At 38.5% G+C, this 19,570-nt stretch overlaps 1 protein-coding gene across 3 annotated transcripts in view; it reads left to right on the top strand.

Moving 5' to 3' along the window:
* The window catches only part of LOC106075154 (uncharacterized), a 62,865-nt gene that overhangs the window by 7,492 nt on the left and 35,803 nt on the right, over nucleotides 1–19,570 (top strand). For 2 of the 3 annotated variants that reach the window (XM_056004146.1, XM_056004147.1), the window contains exon 2: nucleotides 4,171–4,358. In XM_056004146.1, the coding sequence (XP_055860121.1) occupies nucleotides 4,304–4,358 (55 nt within the window). In that variant the 5' untranslated portion in view covers nucleotides 4,171–4,303. Of the gene's footprint in view, nucleotides 1–4,170; nucleotides 4,359–14,869; nucleotides 15,249–19,570 lie in introns of those variants that run through there. The other variant, XM_056004148.1, reaches the window with a different exon arrangement.

The following is a 19,570-nucleotide window of genomic DNA, read 5'->3' as shown; positions in this document are numbered from 1 at the left end:
TCATTACAGCAATCGTTGTCACGTTTCTCGTCTTGAAAGTCACAACCACAAGACTTGCCCACAACACAGACACAGACGGCGCTAAAATCCCCAGCGTCTCCGTCACCACTGTTTGTGCAACCACAGTCTTGACCACGCAACTTCTTTACCAACGAGTCTACAGGCAACTGCTCCTTTACCAACGAGTCTACTCCTTCTTTCATTCGAGACACCATTTTATCTACCTTGTTCCCCATACTGTTAATTTGTTCACACATTGCATCAATACATCTTGCCAATAAGCTCATAAATCTCCGGTTCAATTTCAAATAAGTAGGTATCTGGATATTCGTCTTCATCTATCAAGGCTTGCCGGAGACGGGCTGTAAGCACCTCCTTGGTACCACCAATTATATCATATCGGTTACGAAGTTCCTTCCTAAGCTCTCTAACCGAGAGTTGGTCTAATTGTTTCAAAGCTGCCATTGTAAATCCTACCTCCTCTCGTTGAGTTGCCTATAATCCCACTTCTGACACCAATTGTAATAACTGAAGTGAGGCAACTCAACGAGGACATAGACGTTTATTTACACGGAGACATGACAAACACAAAGGGCATCTGCCTTGAGCATAGCGTCTCCATATTGTCTCTCTCCTTGGGCGGAAATCGTTAGTCTCTTATGTCAACATCCGACTTGTCTGGTCACTGATAGTGCGCACCTTCTTTCTGCACTCTCTTGGATGGCGGTGCGCATGGCAAAGTCATAACAATAAGTAGCTATGTTGTTAAGAGGTCATAAGTAAATCTGAAAGAAAAAAGTAAATTGAAAAGAAAAACTTAAAATTAAACTGAATCGGTAGCTGCAGGCTTAAATGCTTTAATAACCACATTGGAAAGTACATTGTATTATGCAAGTAGTTTATTAGTTTAAAAATATACCTTTATAATGCGCGATATTATGACCTCTGACGTTCATTTCATTTGTATCACTACGCGGAGCATGTAATGGTGCCGCGAGTTACGGAAAAGTATGACAAGACGTTTAAAGCTATTTACATTTGGAGCGAAAGATTTTATGTAAAAAATGTTTTGTAAACTCAAATTCGAAGGTTTCATCTCTGCGCATGCGTTACTTCTACATCTTATCTCATTATGTAGACATGGTAAACATGGCCTAAATCCATAAAATACTAAGGCTTTAATAGAGTTGAGCAACTTTTTTTTTTTTTGGTGGGGGGGTCTTAAGTTTGTTTTAGGGCTACCATGCATACGTTACGGTTCCAGTTAGTACCCAAGGAACACTTCTGCCAAGTTTTATCAAGATTAATCAAATGGTTTTGATTTCTATGCGGGACATACATACATACGCCTTACATTCTACTTTTTAGTATATATATATATATATCTTATCATTATCGGATAAGAATTTGTTTTCTTTTTTATCAGTCTAGGTCACAGACCTATATATATATCATATCTTAACTGGACATGGAGATCTTTTAACACTACAACAAATTTATTTTCAAAATGTAACATATGTAACATATAATGTTTAGATCTTGATCTAGCAATTGAACATTGAAATAAGAGTACTATCGTCTCATAAGTATTATTTTGCAATTTTTAGATACATAATCTAGAAAGATCTAGGTAATCAATCTATTTCAATGTACATAAGAGAATTCAAATCAGACGAATTATTTCGATCTAGGATTTTCCAAACATTATCTCAATGAAAACTAACAGGAAATGGCTTTATTTCATATATTTGCGTGAATATATAGTTCTGTAACAGCCTATTCTATTTTAAAAAATCCACAAAATGGTATTTCATTATTTCTAAACTTTAAAAACTAAAGATCATTACTTTTCAAAGACAGAGCGATTTTCCTAGATTCTGTACGACTTCCCTTACAGCTTGAAAAGCGTTACATACATAACAATATCTCTCTCTATATATATATATAGGTCTGTGATCTGATCATTATCGGACAAGACTTTGTTTCCGTTTTCCAGTCTAGGTATACTATATATCCCTGTCGGATCCGCCTATTCGCAAGGAGTATTCAAGAAGTGATTTGATTTTATTTTAACTCCAGGAAGAACCTATTCTAGGTTACAGTAAACGTCTTCTGAAAGAATGAAAGGTCAAAATATAATAAAGACTAATTACTTATACATACACACACACACGCACATATGCATTATATATATATGGGAGGGGGGAAATCTTATGACAACTATCATCGAGAAAGCGAAGAGGACTAGCCTACTTAAGAAGGAGAAGGTGGCGGCCGCAGAGAACTTTGCAAATTGCTTCATTGGGAATAAGCTCTTTGTTGTCTGTCTCATATGATTGACCGTCACCTGAGCTGACCAACGCCACTGCTACAGAACACTCCTAAAGAAGGGAGCAATGTTAAAACTCTGCCTTGCACCTGTGCTTGCGATGTGTACGAGAGCACCATTAAACATAAACAAGAAGGCATTTTGACTAAGGAGAAACAGCGTTTAGATCGACCTCCAGTCTCTGAGAGCCGTCCTTTGTGCTAAGAACTAGGGACCTGGAGCGACACGAGGAAGACTGTCGTTGGTCTGTATTCAGGTTTGCTGGAGGAAGAACTGCCAGAATTACAGACTCTTTAAATAACAAGATTATAAAGACAGTTTGTGTGGAAACACAAACTCAAAATCGGCCCCCGAAGTTGTCCACCCAGGCAGGTAAAAAGGCAGGCATCAATATTTTCAGAAAGGACGTCAGAATTAAATTCTATCATGTCTTATGTCTTATAATGAAAAAAAAAATTCCGTAAAACAAAAAATTCCTATAGTTATACTGTGGTGCATCAATGCAGTTCACGCGTTAATATGAAAACCTACTTATTAATTTTTTTTAAAATTATGACCAATTTATATGCATACTAAATAGATTTTTTTCTCTTAAAAAAATAGTAAACATTATTTTGGGGTAAATGTAGTAATTAGTAGGACAGAACTTACATAACGTAGCAATACAAATGTAAAATATTTTTTTATCAAAATGTCTAAAACCATTTGCATAAATGTGTTAAAAATATGATAAACGGATATTTCCCCTACTAAAGAGCCTGCCGCTTTTGTTACTATAAATAGTGAATAGTTGTAAAAGTGGTGTATTTTTATGAAAAAACTGCTTGAATAAGTGATTTAAAAAATTTGATTTTTCGCTTTTAGAAAAGAAAAGAGTAGCCGATGCATCAGAACTTTGAATGGACTAAAACATTATGATGTTGGATTTTTACTAACTTTTATAGTTTACGAGATCTAAACGAGACGGACAGACATTCCACACAATACTAATAGCGTCTTTTCCCCTTTCGGGGGCAGCTAAAAAGGCTGAAGTCAATGTTCTGTATTTTTTCTTAGTAATAAATACACCTTGAATTTTACTTAGAGCTTCGCCGAGTTACCTTCCTTAGATTTATTACAATAATATAACATAACATACATACTTTTGACATGAAGTGACCATATAATGGCACAACAAACTATTATTCAAAATCTTAAGGAAAATGTTTACACATAAAAAAAAATGCACATAAATGTAAGATACATATACACACAACAAAAATTTGTATTACTCTTTTGAAAGATTATTCAATTTAATTTACTTGATATGTCGTAATATTTAGCACCAAAACGTCACCCAGACAGAAAGAGTGATTTGGTATAAGTTTTGTATAATTTAATTTATAGCGTGTTGACAGAAATACAAAAGAAAAAATAATTTATGGCTTGCAGACAGACCGAACTATAGAAACTAACGATTCTATGCCTGATCATCAACACAGCCATGTGGTTATACATAAAAAGAACAATCAACAGTACTGGCTGCAGGCTATGACCAGCAGTTGTTTCAATGTGTCTTGTAATAGTTCTACTCAAAGCTTTTTGTGTTGTTGTTTCTACAACGTGTAGGATGATTTGATTGTCTTCAATGAATGACAGAACGTATCACTAGTGAAATGCTTCCTTTCAAATGACGTTTTCAGAAATAAACAGGCTAAGAATGTTATTGTTGTGATGACTTTCTGTTCGATAAACTTTCTAGGGATTTAGTTAAGCTGTTAACAATGGTTGCTTCACTACAATACGTCAACAAACACTAGACAATAGACATATTGATATTGAATGATGTTTACTTTCCCTAGCTCTCCACCAGACCCATCTAACGTTATCTACCAACGACAATTAAGGGCTAGAAATGAAGATTGAGTAGATATTGACTTACAGCAAGGTTGACATTAAGAAGAGAAGGCGTCTACTAATAAATCTAGAAACAAAATGAACTCGACACAATCACTGAACGAGGAGAAAGAAATGACGACAAAATACTTGGGTAAGTTAGATGATACGTGGGTAAGTTAGATGATACGTGGGTAAGTTAGATGATACGTGGGTAAGTTACATAATACTTAGGTAAGTTAGATGATACGTAGGTAAGTTAGATGATACGTAGGTAAGTTAGATGATACTTAGGTAAGTTTGATGATACTTAGGAAAGTTTGATGATGATAAAATACTTATCGGAAAAACAATCTTTTGTCACACACATCTTGTTTTCTAAACATATGTGCTTTCCTTAACGCCATTACAAATCAGAAACGAAAATTATAGATATTTGTTCACACCGATAACTTTTAATTTACTATAAACATTTGATAAAACTAATTTAGCTTCTTTTTAAATGTAAATTTTTTACAAGAAATCTTGGAATTCATAAAAAATAAATGTAAACCAAATATACAAAGGAAATAAAAAGTTTAACAATTATATAAAACATACGAAAATTTATTTCAATACAAACCGATAAATTTTACTCACAAAAAGATCTATATTTCAAAACATTCTTTTTGTTCTACTTATGGGCTTTCCAAAATGTAAAACAAGGCTACAATAACAGTCTGCGTGGAAACACAAACTCAAAATCGTCACCCGAAGTGGTTCACTTGGACGAAAAAAAAAACGGGTTTCAATATTTCCAGCTTGAATATTAAAAGCTATGAACTACAAACTATCAACAACCACAATCCTTTCTCCTATCAACAACCACAATCCTATCTCCTATCAACAACCACAAGTCTATCTCCTATCAACAACCACAATCCTTTCTCCTATCAACAACCACAATCCTTTCTCCTATCAACAACCACAATCCTATCTCCTATCAACAACCACAATCCTATCTCCTATCAACAACCACAATCCTATCTCCTATCAACAACCACAATCCTATCTCCTATCAACAACCACAATCCTTTCTCCGTCCATACAAAAAGAAGAGATGTGCGCATATCGGATTTGTTGCTGATTCTATTGTATTTTAGTCCGAATAAAGACATGATACCACAGGATACGTAGATTTATTAATCTATATTATAAAGTAGAATGTGAGGGGTATGTATGTATGTATGTTACTTATAGACATCAAAGCCGCTTGACCAATCTTGATAAAACTAGGCAGGAATGTTCCTTGGGTACCAACTTAGACCTTAGTGAATGTATTGTAGCCCTAAAACAAATGTAAGACCCTCAAAAAAAAAAAAGTTGTCCGACTCTATTACAGCTATAGTATTTTATGGATCTAGGCCATGTCTACAATGTTGACATGAGAAAAGATAGAAAGGATTTAGACCTAGATCTAATTTTAAGAAATACACTTTGCGCAGATAGTTTTTTACTTTGACACATGAAAAGACAAAAGAAGATTCATTGATTTCATTATATAATAAAATTAACCTTCGATTTTGTGTTTCGAAAGCATTTTTTACATAAATTAGTTCCTTATATCTGTGACTACAGATTTCCTGACGAACATTCTTTCATTAGACAATAGCCTACCGTAATGAATCACGTACTAAATATTAATTCGTTTAATTGTTTACTTTATAATCCCATCCCTAGATCTAAAACTCTAATTCAACTCTAAGATGATAAAACTTCTCTTCGCACAGATAGTCTTATACTTTAACACATAAACATATTAATTAAAGTCCATTCATTTCATATTTTGATCAAATAAACATTCAAATTTGGTTTTCTAAAGCTACATTCGTCTACGAAAGCTGCGAAGCCGAGTTGAGATAGGCCTAGATCTATATTCATTCATGACTCGCGTACTAAAAATTATTTCGTTTAATTGTTCACTTTATAATCCCATTTATTTAACAAAGCTATCGCTCTTTTCGTTTTTAATAGATAAGAATGTATCGACTTTGGGTAAACCATTTTCGCAAAACTAATTTTATTTTCGTAGCGAAAGAGAAATAACGTGAAAGGATCATTAGCTACGTTTAACATACATCTAAATCCAATCCACTAGATTATTCAAAAGCAAATGTTTTAATTTAAAAAAAAAATGGATTTAAGCCTATTAGCTATTTTTACATTGACACATTCGCTTTAGCCTACTTATTACATTATTATTTCGTTTAATTGTTTACAAAACACTCTCAGTGACTATATCGAAAGTAATGCGCAAATAAAGACCCGCGGGTCGCGGGTAACATATGTCTAGTGTTATTATAATGTATTCAATGTAAACCTGGCCAAACTGATGTAATTAAATGATTATCTAATTAATGTAATTGTTTAGTAAAGGGGCAATCTCTCATTCAACGCATATAGAAAGAAACTTTTCTCTTCGGTAAAATGTTCAAGTATGGTATAAATCATTGGACGTGTTCAATACTGTTACGAATCTCACTATCCAGGCTCAAGACGCCAGTCGTCTCAACTGTACTTGACAGTACTCCGCACTGAACCGTCGTAATGCTCCGTACAGAACCACACCGTTGAACTGTGCTGTAGTCGACCGTGTTCTGAACCCCTGTCGTGAACCTTCTCTCGGGAACAGTGCTGTATTGAGCCCCTTTTCTCAATCGTCTTGACTGCGACACCTCCGCTCTTATATAGGGTCCCTGCTGGCCTTCTAGAACCGGACGGAACATCGCTCGACGTTTCTAGCTTCGTCACATGACTACATCCCTCGTGACGCTCCTGAGCTCTGTTCACGACGTCGATCCTTCCCGAACCGTCATGTTGACACCCGTCTCGGCTGACCGTCGTAGCTCGTCACGGTTGACCGCTCGTCTAGCGCTGGCCTGGCGCAATTTGCGTGGCTGACTACATACACACCACTACCGCCATCTGTGCCACCACCAGGTTTATAACAGTGCCCCCTCCTTAGATCTGTCCGTCCCGGACAGAATCAATCTTATGACAATGGCTGTGCAGTTTCATCGCTGTAGGTGGAGGTCGATCGGTGGCAGTTGGCTTGAAACTTGAGCTTGACGTAGCCATCCATGTTGCATTCAGCAATTGTCGCTTTCTTCGTCTTATCCAGTTGGTCTTCATCTGGCTGCATCGATGTCGTGGTTGCATCGTCATCCAGGTTGAACTCAGCAAAATTTGCCTTCTTCTTCTCCGCCAGTTGGTCTTCATGTGGCTGCAGTGATTCTCTAGTTGCATAACCATGCATGATGGACTACGCAAACGCCACCTTCTTTTTCTCCAGTGAATTTTCCTCTTGTTGCAGTGACTTTGTGGGCGCATCCCTCTCTTGTCGTTCTATACTGAGGGCAGCCACTTGACACATGGAGAGGTATAGGATGTAGGGCAGGGAATACCAAGATCGTTGGCCAAAGAGGTGGCTTCATCGGGCTTTGCGAAGAAGGACTGGAATGGGCTTCAAATCCACAGGACAGGGAATTGTGGGACAGGTTATCATCTTCAGCCTTGTCTGGAGGGCATGCTCGTGGGGTAGGTTGGTAATACTCCTCGTGCAAAAGTCCTTCGTCTTCGGCTTTAGGCTCGATTCGGCTTTCTTCACCACCATCAGGACCTCTCTCTCTCTCGTCTCAGTATCGGGCCAATCGCCTGTTGGTTTCAGACCTGGTCGATGACTTTCATCGTGCAAATGTCCTTCAACTTCAACGTCAAGCTTCCTTGGATTCTCTTCACCACCATCAGGACTTTCATCTTCAGTCTTGGCAGCTGGACCAACGTCTGTTAAGTCCCGACCTGGCTGGTATCTCTCGACTTGCATATGTCTCTCAACGGCTTTGTCAGGTTTCAATGGGTTCTCATGGTCACCACCAAGGTTCCTCTCACTGGTTTTAGCATCTGAACGAACGTCTGTATTTGTACGAACGTCTGTATTGATGATTCTCTCCTCCACAGCAGGTATGCGTTGGTTCATGGCGGCTATCTTGGTGTTCATGGCATCTATCTTGGAATTGTTTTCTGGCATCGAGCTCGAGAGCTCTTAAATATCTGGTTCTACTTGAAAAAGATACGTGATCGTCCTCTTCTTCCACTATGTCTTCCCGGAGGCGTGCTTCTAAGGTTTCCTTACTTCCACTTGTCTTCAGCCCTCGATCACGTAGCTCTCGCTTCAGTTCTTTCATTTCGAGTTCGTACAGCAGTTTTGGGTGGCCCTTGAGTCTGACTCGCCTCGCTCAGAATATAGGATGTCTTTAGGGTTTCTCCATCTTGCATGCCGGTAACTTGAACGAGCCAGCGTAGTCTTCTCCGTAAAATAAGAGCATGGATGCTGTGCATATTGGCCAGTTTCAAAACGTTCTGGTTGAAGACCTGAATCCTCCAGGAGATGCCGATTATGCGGTGAAGGCAGCGAAAGTGAAAGCTATTTAATCTGTGCTTTTGACTCATCTATGTTGCCCAGCTCTCAAACCATAAAGAAGAGTGCTCACAGCATAAGCATTGTAGACTAGGATTTTTGTAACCATAGTCAATTAGGCATTTTCCCAGACGCGCTTGGAGAGTTTTGCCATTGCTGCAGAAGCCTTTCCTAGTTTAGTGTCAGCTCAGGGTCTAAATCTAGTTTGCCTGCGATTGTTGTTCCCAAGTAGGTGAATTCCTGCACCACAGTAAGCGTGTGATTTCCAATATGTATAGCTGGTATTTCTGAAACGTATTGTGCCAATTTCGTTAAACAAAAAAAAATTATCTCCTTCCTTTAGTTCAGTGTTTCATCTCCAATCGGTGTCTCTGCTGTTCACGTGATACTATGAAAATCTATTTATTAACTATTGTTTTAAAATATGTTCCACTTATATGCATACTAAATAGATATTTTATCTTTAAAATTAAAAGTAATTTTTTTTTTTTTTGGAATTGTAATAATTAGTTTGACATTAACGTATTGTTGTAATTCTGCCTTGCACCAGTGCTTGAGGTGCGCACTAGCGCACTAGTGAACGTAAACAGGAAAACACTAGAATGGAGAGAAGAACAGTGCATCAGGAACTGTGAAGAGTCTGAAGTTTTGTGAAACTAAGAGGCCAAATTTTGTGCTGCCTGAAGGTTGTAGTAGTGACCTGAAGCAAAGCGGGGAAGGCTGTCGTTCATCCACATTCGAGTTAAGTAGCAAAGGACTGGTGTACTTAGTAGTAAGACTCTGAGGAAGCTGAAGGGTATTATGTGTTTACCCTAGTGAATAAACACAACTATTTATTTCCTGTTAAACTGTGTTGAGTTACATGCCTTTTCGTTTAGTGCCTACCCTAGAGAGTTACAACAATTGGTGTCGAAGTGGGATTTAGCTAGCTCAACGAAAGATAAGAATGAAAACGCTGAGGAAGCTAGACGAGCTGAGCTACAAACAGTTAAAAGAGGAGTTCCGAGCCAGGGAGCTGAGGATCTTCTGTTCCAGTGGAAAGATAAGAGAAAGTCTTCGACAAGCCTTGCTGGGCGAAGATGAAGATCAGAACTCGTATCTGTTCGAAGCACAACCAGATATCAAAGAGCTCATGAGTACCGTGATAGATCAGATGAACTCGTTCCAGGTACTGTTGGGTACCAAGCTGAAAGAGGTCAACGAGCAGATCTGTACCATGATTAAACGGATAGGTACCATTACCTCGCTGAACAAGACTGATGAAACGTTTGATACCTTGATGAGCAAGACCGATGAACAGATGGCTACCATGTCGACAGGTATAAACAATTGTGATCTAAACAGCACAATCAATGATCGTGGTTGGCGAGGATCTAGAAATCGTCAGTTGATAAGATGGTCATTTAGAAGTTGATAGTTGATAAGATGATCATCTAGAAGTTGTCGTCAGTTGATAAGAGGATCATCTAGAAGTTGCTAGTCGATAAGACGATCTAAGTATACTATTATTATATTCAATGAAGAAACTTCTCCTCGTCAAATACAAATATTTTAATTCAAAACTTGGAAAAGCTATTCACAATAATTACAATGATTAAATGTAATTGAATAAAACATAAAATGTATTTCTACTAGTTTAAGTGATCTACACAATAATATAATTATGTCATCTTCCTTTGAGTTCCAACACGAGACTTTAGTACATCTTATCTCTAACACGTTCCGCTCGACACTGGCGGTAATATCTCCAAGCGTCCAGATCTTTGGGCGTTACCATGTGACTAATATCTCTTTGTTGCTTTGTTAATCAATTGACCAATAAAATATAGATTAGCGTACAATAATAAATATTTCTAACCAATCACATTTATTCCAAAACAGAAGGTTGCTGCATGCTTGGAATCCCCCGAGCCAGAAGAAATCTTGCCGACTAGCCTTGGGCTAAATATAGACAAAGCGTACGTGACATATTACCCCCCGCTTTCTTGAGCATTTGTATGATAATGTAAATGCGTATTCAATATAAAAATACAAAATAAATGTTAATAGCATATGTGAAACTCATTTGGGTAATAATACTCATGTTAAAATGTGTACATGGAAAAAATATATTACATATGAAAATTGAAATAGAAAAAATGATTGATAGTACATGACAATCTTCGGAATGTAATACAAATTTCAATATGTGTGAAGCAATGAAGAATTTCAATTGTAAGTCATGTATCTGTACTATTATAATAGGATATATGCAATAATATTAGACCTGAAATAAAATGCACATGATATAAAAATTAAGATGACTAATGCATGTCATATGCAAAGATGCTGAAACATAATAAACAACGTAATTGATTAAATATATTTTGGATGATTGACCTTTCTCAATTGGTTGCTCGGTGATAAAAAACGTGTAACATAATCTGATATAAAACACCTGTGGAAAACAAACAAACTGTAAAGACAAACTAATTAATTGATTAGATATAACTGGACATTGCTCTTCCTTGACGAGTATGAAAGATAGTGGATCAAGTAACACTAAATATGCTATAGTACATATGTAAAATGGAAGTGTGAAGTTCGTAACCCTTCATAGTATCCATCATGGATGTGCGTGTGCGATTTCTAAACTTGAAGAAAAGGTATTTCAGTTCGTGAAGCTGTTGTCTCCATATCATACTGATCTTACAAATAATGTCTGATTGAACCGCGTTTGAGTTTGGAGAAAATAAGAACTGTCCGATACCAAACCTCAATTTTCTGTTTGATGAACGTTGACGCTGTAGAACAATGGTAGCAGAATGCTTTGCGCTAGAATGTTCAATAGAGCAATGACTGAACAGATCTGAGTTCAATCGGTCCATAAATCAATGTTGAAGAAGTTCATTTGTTTCTTTCTGAAGAAAAGTTGCCCTTTGAGTAGATGGAGGATGGAACTTTGTGTTGTCAATGTTGTTGCTTTCTTAGTTGCTTTCAAATTGCAGGACTGGAAATGACTCAGAAACACTGGTAAAGAATTATGCATGGTCCGTGAACACTTTTATGTCTTTCACTTTCTGTAGTGCTATGTCATCCAGAGTGATGACCTTGGGAGTGTCAATTTGATTTATGCTGGTAATGAAACATCTATCTCAGGAATGGGTGTTGATGACGTTTCTTCTTCTTCTTCAGGGGTAGTTGCTAAGCTTGTAAAATGTTCAACTTCTGCTTTGATGTCTTCATTATCTGTTTCATGTTAATGTTCAAACATATGAACATGAAATACTTTGGTAATCTTGTAAAGCAGGTTGGAAATCTTTCTGGTGATGGAAAACGGACTTTGCCATTTGTAGAACAGCTTGTTACTCATATCTGGTAACAATAATTTGACTTTATCTCCTTGTATAAAATTTCTGAATTTCATATGTTCATGTAATATTATTTGACTTTCATTGTTCATGTTTGTAATGGCTTCTTTAGTTGACTCACATTCTTTCAAATGAGTAATACTGATATGATTGGTAGAGTCAGGTTGAATAGTTTTTCTTTTTGTCTGGTTTATCTAAAATTGATTGAAGATAAGTTTCTTTGGTATCTGCTTATGGTTCTGGTTCATGAGACTTGTCTTGATTGTAGCAGGAATTTTCAATGCATACCATAGTATTGGTAAATAATAATGCCGATGCAGTTTTGTTCAAGTCTTGATATATGAAGTCATTATAAGTGGTTAGATATGGCCAAGTACTGAGTAGGGGTGGGCTTGTAGTGTCAGGTAGTGATGGACATGTAGTGGGTAGGCAGTGATGTCTCTGTAGATTTGCTTGAGTCATGATGCATAGATTCATTGTTGTCAATTCTGGCTTTGTAGTCTGGTTCATTCTTTGTCTTGGTTATGTTGCTTTTCTTTTGAGTTTGTTTCTTCTCACAATGATCCCATTGACAATGTAGACAATTATTAATGTATTTCTTGACATCTTTGGTCATGCTTGGCCAATAATATTCTTTAGCAATTCTCTTCTCAGTACTTGTTACACTCAGATGTGTGTTGAAATAAAACACATGCTTGACTTTAATTATTTGCTTTCTGTACTTCTGTGGTACATATATTTGTTCAATTACATTGGTGTACTTGCGGAAAGTAGTCTTCTTGAGAAATCCATCTTCGAGATATGCTAAGTTTTCTGGAATGTTATCAGATTGAGCCTTCTGGTACATTATTTTTATTGTAATATCATAGCTTTGTTCAGCTTTGAATTCATTATTATTCCATTCCAGTAATTCCTCTTTTAGGTATTTTTGTTTCTTTCTGTCATATTCAATCTTTTTCTTTTGGTCTAGTTCGTCTAATTCTAGTTGCTGTTCTGCCCATGTTTGTTGTTCATGTTGAGTTGATTCCCACGCTTTTGCTGCCTCAAGTAATTTTGACAGTTTAAGTACTTTTGGCCACATGTTGGAAAATATATACTAACTTGGAATGTACAAATTGTATACGGTTTTGAATATAACAATGTTATTTCTGCCGAAACTGGCTAGTTATCTTTGGACAGTAGGATTATATCTACTACTAGAGTCGTCGTGGGAAGTGTAGATTTATTGAACCGTATCAGGTTAATGAAATATTGCTGAGCCGTACTAGCTATGAACTTTTTCTCACTTGAGATTGTAGATCTAGTAGAAATTGTAGTAGCGTCGTCGTTTTGTACGATTGACTTGATATGTAATAGTAGAAAAATGTCTACTTGATAAATTATAGTGCCAGGTGATTGCTACTGGGCTTATCTATAATAATAATGCCAGTTAAATGATACTGGGCTTATCTACTGTGTCAGTTAAATATTACTGGGCTTATGTATTGTGCCAGTTAAATGATATTAGTCTTATTGACTCTGCCAATATAAAATGATAATATTAGATCTCGAGAGTTAAAGTGAAAACTCGATCGTAAATCTATATCTATAATAAGATAAGATATCGATAATCAAACTGACCTTTGAACACAGTAGAACTATTCTCAAGTTGAAAAAAATTGAAGTTCTGTAATTGACGAAGTTTTGAAAATTTTTCCTAAAATCATGAAAAAAAAATTGATCATCTTTTGATGATCTTCTGGTGATCTTTATCGAATGTCGGAGGTGCCAATGTCACGATCTATGAATGATGGTGGTTGCCGAGGATCTAGAAATCGTCAATTGATAAGATGATCATTTAGAAGTTGCTAGTTGATAAGATGATCATCTAGAAGTTACCAGTTGATAAGAGGATCATCTAGAAGTTGCTAGTCGATAAGACGATCTAAGTATACTATTATCATATTCAATGAAGAAACTTCTCCTCATCAAATACAAATACTTTAATTCAAAACTTGGAAAAGCTATTCACAATAATTACAATGATTAAATGTAATTGAATAAAACATAAAATATATTTCTACTAGTTTAAATGATCTACACAATAATATAATTATGTCATCTTCCTTTGAGTTCCAACACGAGACTTTAGTACATCTTATCTCTAACACGTTCCGCTCGACACTGGCAGTAATATCTCCAAGCTTCCAGATCTTTGGGCGTTACCATGAAGATTATTCCGCCTTTTACAATAATTAATATTTCTAACCAATCACATTTTTCCAAAACAGAAGATTGATGTATGCTTTGAATCCCCCGAGCCAGCTTAAATCTTGCCGACAAGCCTTGGACTAAATATAGACAAAGCGTACGTGACAGACCTTAATAGCGAGCCGTGCAAGCGTGACTCCTACGACAAGAATCCTAACCTTTGTTGTGAAAGCGCTGAGCATAGATCTGATCATGTTGTCGTGATTCCTGCCTACACTCTGACGTTCAACAAGAACTGTGCTGACGGGACCGCCTCAAAGGGAGAGTGCGAACACCGGAAGACTTGCCAACAAAGTATTTTCCTGATACCAGTATCAGCAAGAGAAGCGCTGATAGTGGTGCAGCAGATGGACACATACGACGTTGTAAACGTACCCCACAGATATGTCTTTCAGACAAGCTTGAAGATTATTCCGCCTTTTACAACCTGGCTTCCTGGGGGCCTACGGCGCATCGAGAAAGCCTGCTGGAGCAACGTGTAAAACAAATGGTCTTGATGACATACGCCATGACATCCACTGCCTCGCTGCTTGTCATAAGGCTTCCGTTGGTGGTGACTAAGAGAAAGGCCAGACAACGAAAACGCCGTCCCCTTAACCAAAGGCAGATCAATTGGAGCAGAAGGAGAAAGCAGCACCTGCAGAGAGCAGTGTGGATTGCTTTGTGAGGAGCACGATCCATGCAATCTGTGACTCCCACCGACCGACTTCCACCTGCACTGACCAACCAAGAACATGTTTCTTTTCGGGACGAAAAGACTAAGGTGGGGGTAGTGTTGTAACTCTGCCTTGCACCAGTGCTTGAGGTGCGCACTAGCGTACTAGTGAACGTAAACAGGAAGACACTAGAAGAGAGAGAAGAACAGTGCATCAGGAACTGTGAAGAGTCTGAAGTTTTGGGAAACTAAGAGGCCAACTTTTGTGTTCCCTGAAGGTTGTAGTAGGGATCTGAAGCGAAGCGGGGAAGGCTGTCGTTGGTTCACATTCGGGTTAAGTAGCAAAGGACTGGTATACTTAGTAGTAAGACTCTGAGAAAGCTGAAGGGTATTATGTGTTTACCCTAGTGAATTAACATAACTATTTATTTCCTGTTAAACTGTGTTGAGTTGCATGCCTTTTTGTTGAGTGCCTACCCTAGAGAGTTACAACAATATTTAACTTAGCAATACAATTGTAAAAAAAAAATAATAAAAAAAAAACTGACATAGTTTACATAAATGTGTCTAGCGTTTAGTAAATAGATAGTCATCCCTCCCGTGTTTGTTACTATCTATAGTAAATACTTGGTAAAAATGGTGTATTTTTATGAAAATTCTACTTGCATAGTTGATTTTAAAAATTAAAATTGTCGCTTTCAGAAAAGAAAAAGTAGCCGTTGCATCAAAACTTTGAATAGTATAAAATATCATGATTTCGAATTTTCAATATCTTTTCTAGTTTACAAGATCTAAACGGGACGAACAGAAAGAGACAGATCACACAAAACTAATAGCGTCTATTTTCCTTTCGGGTGCCTCTAAAAATGGAACCTTTTTAATACACCCCTATTTCCCCCCCCCCCCCAAAAAAAAAATCCTGCTTAAGCAAATGTATAAATCATAGACCGATATATATTGAAAACGTAAAGACATTCTTATCCGATAATGCTCAGATCACTAATGTATATATATATATATATATATATATATATATATATATATATATATATATATATATATATATATATATATATATTGTTATAAACCTGGTGGTGGCACAGATGGGGGTAGTGGTGTGTGTGTAATCAGCCGACTCAAATCGCCCCAGGCCAGCGCTAGACGAGCGGTCAACCGTGACGAGTTACTACTGTCAGCCGAGTCGAGTGTCAACAGGACAGTTCGGGAAGGATCGCCGACGTGAACAGAGCTCAGGAGCGTCACGAGAGTTGTAGTCATCTGACAACCTAGAAACGTCGAGCGGCGTTCTGTCCGGTTCGAGAAGGCCAGCAGGGACACTATATAAGGAGCGAAGGTATCAGAGACCAGTCAGTCACAACTTCCCGATCTACAGTTCGTTACAACGGCTCAGTACAAGTCCGAGACGAGACAGAGAGACCAGTGCAGAGAGTTGCTACGGCGGAGAGATATTTGTACAGTCTTGTGTTACGTGCTGCCAATTATACAGTATTGGCTGTTATTTACTGACATTAAACTATTACGTTATTTTGGAGCCCTGAGTTGTCAAGTTCTTTAAGTTGGTGGTGTAAGGTGCAGTTTGCAGAGAGCCTGGATAGTGAGATTCGTAACAACTGGTGTCAGAAGTGGGATCGGATCTGCTATGGCTACTACGAAAACGCTAGACCAACTCCTTGTGAAGGAACTGAAGGAAGAGCTCCGTGGTCGAGATCTGAAGACGAGCGGCAACAAAGAAACCTTACGAGCACGCCTTCGGGAAGAACTGGTGAAGGAAAAAGAAGATCCGGACACATATCTTTTTGAAGTCGAACCGGACTTGCTGGAACAGCTCGCCAGTAGCATGCAGGAACAGATGGCAGCTTTGCAGGGACAGATCACCAGTAGCAAACAGGAGCAGATGGCAGCTATGCAGGGACAGATCACCAGTAGCAAACAGGAACAGATGGCAGCTATGAATTCGGGGCTAGAAAACACCCATTACAAGATAGACGCCATGGACTCGGGAATCAAAACGGAGTTATTGGCAATGAACCAACGCATACATGCTGTGGAGGAGAGAATCACTAACATTAACGAGCAGATGAATCAGAGGGTCGACGCAGTAGAGAAGGCCATCGACGAAATGAAGATACAAGTCCAACGCAAGCACACAAATGTACCAGAAGCAGATATGACGTCATCTGTACCTGAAGTCTCCGGGAAAATGAAGCCCCCCGTATTTGATGGTTCCATGTCCTGGTCAGTATACAAGAAGCAATTTGACGCAGCAGCCAAAGTTAACAAATGGAACAGTGAGGAGTAGAAAGCAACAGCCCTTGTGTTATCCCTAAGAGGAAAAGCCTCCGAATTGCTACAGTCTCTACCGAACCAGCAAGACTTCGCCGCCCTTGTCCAGGCTATGGAACTCCGATACGGGGATGAACATCTGCAAGAAGTATATCGTGTGCAACTAAAGACCAGACAACAGCGCCCCGATGAAACACTACAGGAGCTAGAGACAGACATCGAACGCCTTGTACATCTAGCCTACCCAACAGCCGCACAAGATTTTCTGGAGGTCATTATCACAGACGCCTTCATTGACGCGCTTCGAGACCCCGAGTTAAAGAAAGCCACCAGAGTTAGTGGTAGACGTAAGGCCAGTGAAGCCCTCGTATACGCTCTCTCATATGAAGCCGCTAAAGACGCATCTGGGAGCACTCATCAAGGCCGAAAGCTGGAAGTCAAAGAGGAAGAATTCGCACAACTTGTGAGAAGGGTGACAGAGGCACTAGATGAACGACGAACAAACCAGATACCAGAAAATCAACCTAGGGCTCCTGTACGATGCTGGAATTGTGGTGAACTCGGTCATATACAAAGAAGCTGCACTAGAAGATTTGCACAAACTGGAACCCATTACAGATCAGAAAGGTATGCACGACCAAATTCTCGGGGCTACCAGGGAAACTAGCACGCGCCGGCTTCAAGGGGCGGAACCCGGCGACACAGAGAATGAGAGCCCCTACAACCATCATCCCGGTCGCCGTGCTAGGACAGAGTAAGAGTCTGAAAATCATCGGAAAAATTGGATGTCAAAATTATCACTTCCTCCTAGATACTGGTGCCTCACGATCAGTCATCCGGACGGATAAAGTGGACAGGAGCAAGAAAACGCCAGTTAGAGCCTACTCGTTGAAAACAGCCAGTGGAGAACTGATGCCCATAAAAGGCCTGATCGACATAACAGTCGAGATCGGGAATCAGTCATTCGAACACGAATTCCTGATTGCTGACGTCACAGATGACTGCATAAAAGAACTTGACAACTCAGGGCTCCAAAATAACGTAATAGTTTAATGTCAGTAAATAACAGCCAATACTGTACAATTGGCAGCACGTAACACAAGACTGTACAAATATCTCTCCGCCGTAGCAACTCTCTGCACTGGTCTCTCTGTCTCGTCTCGGACTTGTACTGAGCCGTTGTAACGAACTGTAGATCGGGAAGTTGTGACTGACTGGTCTCTGATACCTTCGCTCCTTATATAGTGTCCCTGCTGGCCTTCTCGAACCGGACAGAACGCCGCTCGACGTTTCTAGGTTGTCAGATGACTACAACTCTCGTGACGCTCCTGAGCTCTGTTCACGTCGGCGATCCTTCCCGAACTGTCCTGTTGACACTCGACTCGGCTGACAGTAGTAACTCGTCACGGTTGACCGCTCGTCTAGCGCTGGCCTGGGGCGATTTGAGTCGGCTGATTACACACACACCACTACCCCCATCTGTGCCACCACCAGGTTTATAACAATATACATATATATATATATATATATATATATATATATATATATATATATATATATATATATATTGTTATGTACGCAACTCTTTTTTCAAGTTGTAATGGAAGAAGCCCCGAATCTAGGAAAATTGATCTTTACTGTCTTAGAAAAGTAATGATCTCTAGTTTTCAAAGTCTAGAAATAATGCAATACCATTATGAGGATTTTTAACAGAATGGGCTATTAATTACAGAAGTATATTTTCAAGCAAATATATGAAATGAAGCCATTTCCTGTTAATTTCCATAATGTTTCGAAAATCCTAGTCAAAATAATGTAAGTCTGTTGATATAAAAACGGCATTATGCATATGCGTAATTGTGTCATCTGGTGAAAGAAGCTTCTCGCGCCTCAAACTAATGAAGAATTACTTGAGGTCAACAATTCTCAGAGATATAGATTGAAACATTTGGTAATTCATGCTATGGAGCGTGATCTATGTAGGAAACAGAATTATTATGATGTACTGTATGACTTTGCTACACGCAAGGCTCGTAAAGTAATTTTGTACGTAGTAAAGAATGAATAAAATGCATAGACATACTCTAAAAATTTCACTTATTATCCACTTCCCTACCCAAACTTGGCCCCACGAAATCCATTTTGCATAGGGCCCCACAATGGTTAAGTCCGACCCGGCTATTTAGTGACCTGTAAACATACATAGTAGATTACTTGTTCTCTTTCCATGACTTCTTGGTCACAATGGTTAATTCCGGTGCTGCTATTTAGTGTTTGTAAAATGTTAGCATGCGCCGTTATTTGGCAGGGCCGGCCTTAGGTCAATGAAACGTATGAAAGCGCAGTGGGTC

This window comes from Biomphalaria glabrata, chromosome 11 (assembly GCF_947242115.1).
Source record: "Biomphalaria glabrata chromosome 11, xgBioGlab47.1, whole genome shotgun sequence".
Taxonomy (NCBI): Eukaryota; Metazoa; Mollusca; class Gastropoda; family Planorbidae; genus Biomphalaria; species Biomphalaria glabrata.
The sequence above is the reverse complement of the archived record's forward strand: the minus strand, read 5'-3'. Positions and strand labels throughout refer to the sequence as shown.